Here is an 11,118-nt window from a genome sequence, read left to right on the forward strand (position 1 = left end):
TTATGATGACACGTGATGTTCACCTTGATGTGTTGCACAGCAAAGCGTTGTTTACAAATCGGGAAGTGTCATCTCTTACTTCCCACTTTTCTAGCTGTAAACGGTAGACAAGCAGACTGGCTTCCATTCTCACGACTCGGAGCATTTAAAAAAAAAAACTTATTTCGAGCAAGTTTAGCATTTGTTGTCTCGTTCTTGTCAGGTGAGTACAAATCTATGCTAGCCGAAATACGCTAAATTCAAATTGGTGTTTTTCATTTGAAACGTATGAACGGGACTCGTGCACGTTTTGAATTCCCTATTAAATATGATTTATTTTAATTATCTATGTATATTTTGCAAACGATACTGAATAGGTGTTGGTTGATGACGTCAGACTTGCTCAGTTTTGCACGCATTTGTACACAAAGACGCAGTTAAGAACTACAATTTTCCAGCGTGACGCCTTTTTAAAATTTTATTTTAGAGCAATGATGATTTAAATATTTTAGATCTATAAGTACCATCGTCTGATCAACTTTCAAATACAGTTGTGTAGTAGGTATAAGTACCGCGAGTACAGTCATTAGGAAATTCTGAGCTATTAGGTTTTGATTTAATTTTGGAGTTAAACTAATAGGTGATGCCGTTTTTTAATTGTGATTTTTTTTTTTTCTTCTTCCATTGCGTCAGACAATTTATGTAGTTGATTGTGACCATTTCTCATATCTTTTATCCTCAGCCTCATGGTGTTGATTCTATTTCCATCACCAAAGCATGGAGCAGGTGTCAGTGCAGCATGAGTTTGAGTATAAAACCAACAACGGCCGCCTCGTGTCCATCAAGCCCAACGAAACCTACTTCCTGCTCTCCAGGACCAACGAACACTGGTGGCAAGTCTGCACCAAGCAGGAAGACACCGAGCCCTTCTACATCCCAGCCCAGTATGTGCGCGAGCTCGATGCGTATATGGCGACAAGGGTGGCCCGGGAAGCTCAAGGAGATGCTAGCCGGTTCTGCACCTTTGGTATAGGCGGTGCCAAAGCTGAGGTGACACCTAAAAGAGGCGTGCACAATGGAGGGGACGCACCTCACGGAAAAGTGGAGATGATGACCGTTAGAACAGACGAGGAGGATCCATCGTGTGAAGTCAAGGTAGGACCAACGTTTTTCTTTCTAAGCGTGGGTTACATAAAAGCCCATAGAACACACATTAAGTCATTTTACTCAACTTTATTTTATTTATAATAGCATTCATGACACACTCTTTCTGAAATGCCCTAACATTCCACAAGAGGGCGCCAAATGCACGTTTTAATCGGAAAATACTGTCGTTCCATGTTGTTGTGTGAGATCTCGACGTTCGCCTTAAAGTTCAGAGGTGCATTTTTGGTGTCATAGTTTAATAACATTTTCACTCATTTCAGCGGTGAAAGAAATTTGAATGAAGTGAAGCGGTGAGTTGGGAGTCTTGTAATGGAGGAGGTGTTTGTGCTGCCAGCCCATCAGCATGTGAATGAGGAGGAGGTTAAGGAGGAGCCTCTCAGTTATGAACACCAGGTTTTGAGCCCCCCCCCCAAACCGCTTCATTGAGACTTTGGATTCAATGGGGGCCTTTAACATCCACCGTTTAGTTTCCAACCAGGAGAGCGTTTAGGCTCAATTACGTGTAGCAGGTGACAAACAGGTCCTGTGGGCTGGCTGGCAGGAAGGAGTTAAACTCGGCAGCCGCCACACCCAAACTAAACTGCGGCTTCCCGACCGTGCACCCCCCCATCCTGCTCTAGTTCCCGCTCCCAGGAACATGCTGTCGTCACCGTAAAGCTGCCGGACGTCACCTGTTTGCACGACAGGTGAGTGCACCTGTTGCCGAGGACAAAAAAAGTGACATCAAGCCGCGCAGGTGACTTTTTAACTTCTTCGTGTCTGCACGGATTCCCAAGGGTTTAACTTTGCTGTGTGTTTGTGAATGAATGAGACCCTCTCTGTCAACGTGCCAAGCGTATTCCCAACCTACAATGGAGCACCGTCTCCATGGTGATGTCAGGGGAGAGCGAAGGGGAAAGGGAGGAGGGTGTGCGTGCAAGCTCGCGGCAATACGGAAAGCCCAAATTCACTTTCTAGGACTTCGCTGACTGTTGTATAATCTGGGAGATTGAGAACAGATGCTTGATCTATTAATGGAGAATCAATTTCCTGCTTCAGGTATGTTCATGAAGAGTAGTTATTTTCACATTATTATGAAATTTCTCACAAGATGATGGAGAGCTCTCCTGTCACACGACATTAGCTTTACGACGATAATAATACTCACTTTTCGATTGACAGGTTTCTTCCTACCACTGCATCATACTGAAGAGGCGTTCCTAATGTTTTCACTCTTAAATAATAACATACCCCAATGGGATGGAAAAAAATAATTCATGTTTCGCAGTAGCTGTCAATCAAATTGCTTTTGTCAGGTGTACCTAATGGAGTGTCCGCGGTGAGCCGTGGTTGAAACATTGCATGCCGATAAACTGCTCCAACAGGTCGTGGCGGCGCTGCCTGTCTTGTCACACCTTCACTCTCTCGTTTTAGCTTACACACACACACACACCATTGTGCTCGTTTTATCTTGTCGACAAAGTGACGTCAATTTCTCAGCCATCTGCAAGCTCACGTTAGTTTGTCTGAAAACTATTCAAGGCTCAAGTGAGTTTATAATATCATCACGCCTAAGAATTATACTTTTATTCCATGTGTATAAAATCACATCTGAATTGTTGTCAGCGTTCTGATAAGTGATGTTTATTACTTTTGTTGAATAGTTTTCTATTTAAACGGCAGCTACTTTTTGTGGAACTAGAGAAAAGGAAGGTCATTTTGTGTGGAATATTTTCTGTCATGGAGGTCTTGCAGTCAGGAAGTACTACCAATTCAGTGCAGGAAGTCCCAGTTTATCGCATGAGTCTTTTTTTTTTCCCCCTTGGTTTGACTTTTGTGAAATGTTTTCATGGCCTGGCTTTGCTGTAGAACATTTACATAGAACATCTCTGGTGTTTTAATGGATTCTGGATGATGAGATGTGTGAATTGAGTGTCGAGAAGGAAGGGGGGGGCAACTCAATAATAGTCCAACTGTGTGCACGCTGTGGCGTGATTTGGGCCCCAAATGGGTGTCCCATTGTGGGACTGCATGCCTGCTAAAGTGGTGAACTAATCAGGCAGGCTTCGTGAGTCCCGTCTAAACAACATAGAGGAAGCTAGTTGAAACCAAATACATTGGTAAAAAAATGGTAAAAAAAACTGTGGAAAAACTGGTAATTCATACGATTGTAAAACCTTTATCAACTCAACAGATGTTTGAAGTCACAGGCTAACATGTTAGCTGAGTGTCATATAAGTTTAAATCGAGGTTAACCACTGTATAATTGAAATGAAATGATGCAAATCCATTGAAGCAGTGTAAAACCAACAAACATTGTATTTTGTGTCGCAATACTGACACCTAGTGGTTTGAGAATAGGGCCTACTATATTTATATTTGTATATTTAGTTCTTTGTATTTTTATATATCTTTTATATTCATAATGAATGGTTTAAGCATGCGCTTCAGAGTGTAACCGCAAGGGGGCGACAGAGCAATTCAAAACATCATGGTTTTGCAGTATATTACGTGTATGTGTCCGAATACATGTGAAATTTGTCTAAATCTATCAAAATAGACTGACTAACTCGACAGTAGGCTTATTATTATGGTTGTAGTTGGTTGTTTTTAATATTTTGGCACCCTTCATTTTGTGTCACAAGAGGTTTTCTGGGCTTGAATTACTCATGACTTCCTGCGGATTTATCACCCCAAACAAGGCGCACATGCTCTGCCTGCTTTCTCTTTCTGCGCTTGTTCAGACAGTTACCCTCTCCCCTCCATCCTCACACATCACACGCCCACCCCAACCCTTCCTGCTGCGTTGCTCGCAGTTCTCCTTTCTGTCTATCCCAGATTCACTTTACTTGTCTGCCCCAACGGTCGTAGTCATTCTATTTGACCTTCATCTCCGATGGAGGAGTTGTTGTAGATAAGCATGATGGACCTGTACGCCGGGATTTGGCCGGGTCACCGGGCCCAGCGGGGTTTGACCCGCTCAATGGCATCGCTTCAGGTAGGTGTCGTGAGTTTTGATGGTGAACGTCGGCGTTTTTGGTGTGGAGTTATACTTTTGATACCTGTTGACAAAACAACGTCGCCTGCTTCCTGGTTTGAGGCTGCGAAAGATGGTGCCAGAAACGGCGTCTGTAAATGTGTCGCTTTCAGAGTCGTGTGTGTGAGACACATTTTTGAAGTGAAGTATTTTTGAAGTGAAGCCACATTGTGTTGTTGTTTTTTTGCTCCATGGAAGAAAGTGAAAGTCAGATGCAGAAGTTTGTTTTGTGGAGTAACGTCTGAACCCTGAACACAGGGTTGACATCTGAAAGGAAATCCCCTGCTATATTTTTGTTTCCTAAGAGTTGAGTATCTCCGAAAGAACCACTTTGACACGGCTTACGAATCAGTATCATGTAAACTGAATGGTAAGCAAAGCTCCAGTGTTAGCCCAAAGTTAGAAAAGTAGAAATGTGTCTGTTCCAAAATAAAAACAGAATACAAATCGTAGTTAGAAAGTCTAGAGAAAAAAAAAAAAAGCTTGCGTCTCCTTTAAAGCTGTCGGTGTTGGAGTTTCGACACAGCCTGTTGCAGCATGCACACAACATAGCAAATCTTACAATTCCACCCCCCCCCCCCCCACAGGTGGACGATGAGAGCAAACACGCGCCCATCTACGTCAACGTAGCTCAGCTTCACCAGGACTCGACTACCTCGCCCCCCCACCAGGACACCGACGGATGGGAGGTGCACTTTGACCCGGAGAGTGGTCAGGACTACTACTACCACCCTGCCACGGGACAGACCACCTGGGACAACCCCCTCGCCGAATCACTCCCAGAACCGAGTCCCCCTTTGCCCCTTCCATCTCCTATCCAAACGTCGGATTGGGAGCAGCTAGTGGATGAGCGCAGCGGGATCCCCTACTTCTACAACGCCATGTCTGGGGAGACGTCTTGGGAGCCACCGGAGCTGCTCAGCCCGTACCCGCCCTTGATGGAGCCCATGAGTGTGCACCGCTTTCACCAGGACGATTCGGTGAGGCTGCTCTACTTCCTGATTCTTGTTTTAGCTTCCCTCAGGGGAAAACGGCTAATGCAGCCTCCTATTTAATGGATTTAACCCTTAAGGGATGCCAAATGTTCCCATTTGACAGCAGCAATTGCACTTTGTAAGATGTCTGTCCTAGTTTTGACTTTATGGTCTGGAAAAAAAGTTAGAGGTCGGAGGTTAAGGTTCCATTGTTAACACCGTTCCTCTCACCAGCCTCAGCTTCCTGAGGAAGACTACAGCTCAGCAGATGGACCTGATGTCGATGAGGATCCCCTGGCCATGAGGTCCCCTGCGTCCCACAGGGAATACGACCTGTCCTACGTGAGCCGTGCCGTTATCCCACGGGCCAGCTTGGACCGGAGCACGCCCTCCGGCTGGAACCTCAGCGTGGAGCCCGACGGAACCTGGGTGTTTACCAACGATCACTCGCTAGAGCAGGTAGCTTTGGTGTTTCCGACTATTCTTCTCCTGCCGCAAATTGGTGGTCCACTTTATAAAGTCTCAGTTGTGATTGATCACAGTGGGTCAAGTCCGTAGACGACCTGGGCCGAACTTACTATTACCTGAAAGACGGCACCAAGTCGCAGTGGAACCTGCCCAATGTAAGTGGAACCTTTTCAGACGGCCTGCTGCTTAAACACCCCACAATTTCTCACCATGTCATCTCCCAGGACGAGAACGGTATGGAGTACGACGAGGTGAATGTCTTCAAGAACTGGAGACAAAGCGTAGGACCAGCCCAGCATGCCTCGGTTCAAGACGACGCGGTAGGAGCACTCACACACCTCTAGAACATATTATTTAGAAATGCGCGAGTACCGATACCGGTTATCGATACCGGTCCCAATACCAGCCTTAATTGAAGGTATCAAAATTCCAGCGCACATTCTGACACTCTGCTCATATTACTTCTTGGCAGAGGTTCGTCCCGACCCACCGGAGGACCACGTCGGACTACAGCAGCGACAGCTCCAGCACGGGCAACTCTCCCGAAGCGCAGCCTAACGTAAGTGACAAAAGGCAACTCCACCCCAATTAGACATTATAATTTTTTTTTTTTTAAATATGATATTTTGTGCCCTCTCAAGGCTTTTGGGTTTCAACAATGGAGAAACCCTTATTACCTGACCACCAGGTGGCTACGCTATAACGTGGGTTGCTAGCATGAGCGCTATAGAAAAAAATTAGCCATATAGGCCATGTCGCCCAGCCCTACCTTTTTTGTTTCTTTGTATCTCTCATTCATAATAACAATAAATGTGCTTCTTTTTTTTTTTTTTTTTTTTTGCAGTGTCATATAAGACTTCTTCATTTTTTTTAATTCAGTTTGCTTTGTTCCACATGTTTATGTAAGATATCACATGAGACACTTTTTGTACTGTCCTAAAAAAGTAGTCTCCGGTTTCAGGTGCAGAACTTGGAAAAAGCTGGAATCCTGAACAAAACAAAAGTGTCTGAAAATGGCAAAAAGGTCAGGTGAGTGCAGCCGCCTGCTTCAGGTCATATTGGAGAAAATTTGATATTTTACGATTGGGAATATCTCTGGTTATACATTTGCCCTTGGGCTTTGCTCTGTGCACAGGAAAAACTGGACCCAGACCTGGACGGTTCTGCATGGAGGCACGCTGACCTTCCATAAAGACCCCAAATCCACATCGCCAGGCTATTCGGTAGTTCATTTTCTCAAATGTTTTACTGAACAGATATGATCTAATCCCTTATCCACGTGACTCGGATAACAAGTTGACACTGTTACACTTATGTCGGAGGAATGCGGCACCGCCTGTTTTGCGTCGGTGCTCACATGTTTTTTCCCCCCCCCCCTATTCAAAGAACAAAACCAATCAGATCGTCCCGGAGGTGTCAGTGGACCTGCGAGGCGCCATGATCACCTGGGCCTCTAAAGATAAATCAAGCAAGAAGAATGTTTTAGAGGTACAGTGTTTTGTATGATATGAAATTTTGGCAAATTGAAACATTCTTAACATTTGCTCTTCCAGTTAAAAAGCAAAAACGGTCTTGAGTTTCTGATCCAGTATGATACTGAGAGCATAATTACCGACTGGCATAAAGTATTATTGGACACCATACGGCAACTGGTAAGTCGTTGCTGAATTATTTTTTTTGCATTCATGCTATTCATTGGCTATTTATTAATTTAATTTATATTGTTACAGGAGTACCAGGAGCACCACTCCGAGGAGGAGGATAGCAGCGACGTGTACGAAAAGATCGGCGGGGCGGAGCAACAGTTAACCAGCGACTGGCGTAGGGGTGAGCTCCAGCCATGTTGTGGAAAGTCATCCACGGCTGCCATTTTAAATCAACTTTTTTTTGGTCAGCCTCCAGACCAAGCGTCACCAGCACCAGCACCACCACCGCTGGAGAAACCGACCCAAAGAAGGTTCGCACTAAGTTGATCAAGTTCCTTATGAAGCGGCCTTCACTTCAAGCGGTTAAGGAGAAAGGATACATACGAGGTACAGTGAGTGTCGTCAGGTCCCACCTCTTCAGATTTTTCATACGTACATATTCTGTCCTGCCTCCAGACAACGTGTTCGGCTGCCACCTGGCCACGCTTTGCGCGCAGGAGCAGACCACCGTTCCCAGTTTTGTGGAGAAGTGCATAAAAGCTGTGGAGAGGCGAGGTAACGCCCCCCCCTCTCCTGCTACTAACAAATGCAGCTGACTGACTTTTAAGCGTTGACCTCCAGGTTTGGATATCGACGGACTCTACAGGGTCAGCGGGAACCTCGCCGTCATCCAGAAGCTGCGTTTTAAAGCAGATCATGGTACTCGTGACATTATTGTTATCATGTTGTTGTTTAGCCACTCATGATGCTTCCCAACAGAGGAACTGGACCTTGAGGACGGCCAGTGGGAGGACGTTCACGTCCTCACCGGAGCGCTGAAGCTGTTCTTCCGTGAGCTTCCCGAGCCGCTTTTCCCCAACAGTCTGTTTCCTCAGTTCGTCTCCGCCATCAGTAAGGCAAACCTTTGGCAGCAAACAAATAAAGCAGAATCATCTTTTATTAATTTTTACCCTCCTTTTTTCGTTGCAGAAATTTTTGATTACAACACAAAGGTGTGTTGCATTTATGAGTTGATCCAATCTCTTCCCGCCCCGAATCACGACACCATGAAACTCCTGTTTGGACATTTACGGAGGTCAGCGTCCATTTTGTGTTCACATCTTGTGCTACATTATGCTTTCTGTCAAGCCTCGCTCTTCTTGATCTTATTGTTTTGATTTCTTGTGTCTCAGGGTCATCCAGTGCGGCGAGGATAACCGCATGACGGGGCACAATGTCGCCATCGTGTTCGGGCCCACGCTCATGCGGCCCGAAGCAGAGTTGGACAATATTGCTAGGAACACGGTTTACCAGAACCAGATAGTGGAGCTCATCCTCAACGAGTATGAGCGCCTCTTCCATTCAGGCTGAAGGAGTTCATCTCTTTATTTGAAGATTTAACACAAAACATCTTGTAATATAGAAGTGTATACAGCTAATAATATCAACAAGACATTGTGAAATAAATATTACATAGAATGTTTAAATAAAACAGAATATCTATGCTGTATTGTTAGTTGTCTAATGACACCATAGAACTACTGTATATAAAGCTCAACAGGCTGGAGCAGTGGCCATTGAAGGAAATGTATTTGTTGTAAATAATAATAGAAAGCATTCATGTGCTGAATGTTGTCAAAACTATATGCAAAGTAATTCCATAATAAAATAACTTTGTAAAGAAGATTGATTTTTTTTATTTTGTGATCTTGCTGGGTATTATTTTATATATTATTATTATTTTATTATCATTATTACTATTAGTATTAGTAGTAGTAGTTGTAGTAGTAACGACTAATCAAACTTGTACAATAAATGTCAAGCTATATTTAGTTCCGCGTAATGTCGTAAATCGGAACCATTTTGTAGTCGGACGCTCTTTCGGAAGCTGTCAAATGGAGGAAATTGAGTCCATTCGAAGTTGATTGAGAAAATCGTTTTTTCTTAATTTAGTAAAATTGAAAAAGAATTGTTATATGCCATTTTTAATTAATAACGACTAACACATTGAGTCTCAATTTAATTAAATATCAGGATGAATGTCGGCCCTTTTTAATTCCGAGCACTTGTGTTCTGCCGGAACCTATTTGTGGTTGGACGTACTTCTCACCGCATCCGCCGCAATGACTTTCGAGTGGCCATGGCAATACAATTTTCCTCCTTTTTTTACGTAAGTACACATTTTAAACCATATTAAAAGCACCAAGCTTCCTTTTCTACGTGTTGAACATTTCAAGTGTGTTGCCTTTGACTGCTAGCTTCATGTTAGTCGGCTTCATTAGGTAAACAAGCCCAAAAAATACGGAAGTGCATTAATTCAAATTAGTGGCTCTTTAAAAATCTGCAGTTCTGGTTAAATCCAAACATGACAGACATTTGCTGATGTTTACTAAACGAGACTAGTGAAGTTGTTTGTGTGCCTTGGAATAAAAAAGGTTAGCCTTCAACGCATCAAGATGATGTTGATGATGATGTTGTGTGTCTTGTCATTGTTTTCCTAAATTGTTGTGTGCAGGCTTCAACCCAATGTGGACACGAGACAGAAACAACTGGCAGCGTGGTGTTCGCTGGCCCTGGCCTACTACCGCCATCAAAAGCTTTACACGCTGGATGTAATGGAGGCACAAGAGAGCCCCGTCTTCAACAATCGCAAGATTAAACGTATCCTCGCAAACATTCAATGAATCCTTTCCAGAGCTATCAATCGAATCAAACCTCTATTTGCTTGTATGTTGTCTTAGCCCGTCTTTGGCATTTTGATTTGTGTTAAGGTAGCAGACTTTGATCTGATTGTGATTGACAGTAAGCACTTATGACATGTGCTTTATACACAAAGCTGCTTTGTCTCGTGTAGTTGACAAATTGACCAGTAAGGTATTTATTTTCCCCCCCCCCTTAACAAAATGGCAGGAAAACTGTCCGTGGAAGCAATTCAAGTCGTATTTGAGGAGTTGAGGAAAAAAGGTAAGGAGTGAGTTTTATGTATGTTCTTTTTAATAACACTGGGCTCTTGTGTATTTGTGGTGGTCAGGCAACCTGGAGTGGATGGACAAGAACAAGTCGAGGTGTTTGGTGATGTGGAGGCGGCCTGAGGAATGGGGCAAGCTCATGTATAACTGGGTGAGAATGAAGATACTATTAGAGAAAAGTTCATGACTAAGAAATGTAAAAAAATAATAAACAAATGATGACCATGCTTTTGTTTCCTCAGGTGTCCAAAAGCGGAATGAACAACACAGTCTTCACGCTTTATGAGCTCGCCAATGGCGACGACACAGAGGGCGAAGGTAAGTTTTTTTGTCGCCGACCTTAGCCGCACCGTGCTCATTTGACCTTCTGCCTTTTTACGTGTTGCGCAGAGTTCCACGGCTTGGAGGAGTGGATGCTGCTGCGCTCGCTGCAGGCGCTGCAAACGGATGGCAAAGCCGAGGTCTTCAGCATGGACGATGGCAAAGGCGTCAAATTTTTTTGAGGCGGGGAGATTTTTGGACTGTGGAGGGAGGGTCCCCTGCTCTTGTTGTCATCGCTCACCTCTGCCTCTGTGTGTTTTTAAATACCGGAAGGTTTTGAGTCATCTGGAGGTAACTTGAATCGACTCAGCCCAATTTATTCTTAATAATTGGAATAGTCCACAATCAACCTATTTCCTATTCCCTTCATATCATGTGTAAAAATAAATACGACTTGTTTGATAAATTGGACTTTGGCGTGCATACTTGTGTGGGGGGAAAAACAGCCTGAGCCAAATTATTAGGCACACCTCTACCTGAGGGCTGTTCCTAATATTTTGCTTCCCTTATCAATACCTTTCAAGTTTTTCAAAGGAGAAATATTATGAGAATATTTTAGAAACAAAAAGATGTACCTAATGATTTGTCCTGTGGGAAGG

General features: G+C 43.9%; 2 protein-coding genes across 2 annotated transcripts; both read left to right on the forward strand.

Moving 5' to 3' along the window:
- Positions 1-737: 737 nt before the first annotated feature.
- arhgap27 (Rho GTPase activating protein 27) lies at positions 738-8,913 on the forward strand. The gene is made up of 16 exons (XM_037277532.1): positions 738-1,134; positions 4,750-5,142; positions 5,371-5,595; positions 5,679-5,924; positions 6,077-6,163; positions 6,566-6,633; positions 6,740-6,827; positions 6,991-7,092; positions 7,158-7,256; positions 7,335-7,431; positions 7,500-7,637; positions 7,707-7,805; positions 7,872-7,949; positions 8,010-8,141; positions 8,220-8,325; positions 8,423-8,913. Exons 1-16 carry the CDS (start codon positions 757-759, stop codon positions 8,598-8,600), a joined length of 2,514 nt encoding a protein of 837 aa, XP_037133427.1. The 5' UTR covers positions 738-756; the 3' UTR covers positions 8,601-8,913.
- Positions 8,914-9,299: 386 nt separating this feature from the next.
- vps25 (vacuolar protein sorting 25 homolog) lies at positions 9,300-10,930 on the forward strand. The gene is made up of 6 exons (XM_037277589.1): positions 9,300-9,399; positions 9,745-9,890; positions 10,140-10,193; positions 10,261-10,349; positions 10,441-10,516; positions 10,589-10,930. Exons 1-6 carry the CDS (start codon positions 9,353-9,355, stop codon positions 10,699-10,701), a joined length of 525 nt encoding a protein of 174 aa, XP_037133484.1. The 5' UTR covers positions 9,300-9,352; the 3' UTR covers positions 10,702-10,930.
- The last annotated feature ends 188 nt before the right edge of the window (positions 10,931-11,118 follow it).

This window comes from Syngnathus acus, chromosome 19 (assembly GCF_901709675.1).
Source record: "Syngnathus acus chromosome 19, fSynAcu1.2, whole genome shotgun sequence".
Lineage (NCBI taxonomy): Eukaryota > Metazoa > Chordata > Actinopteri > Syngnathiformes > Syngnathidae > Syngnathus > Syngnathus acus.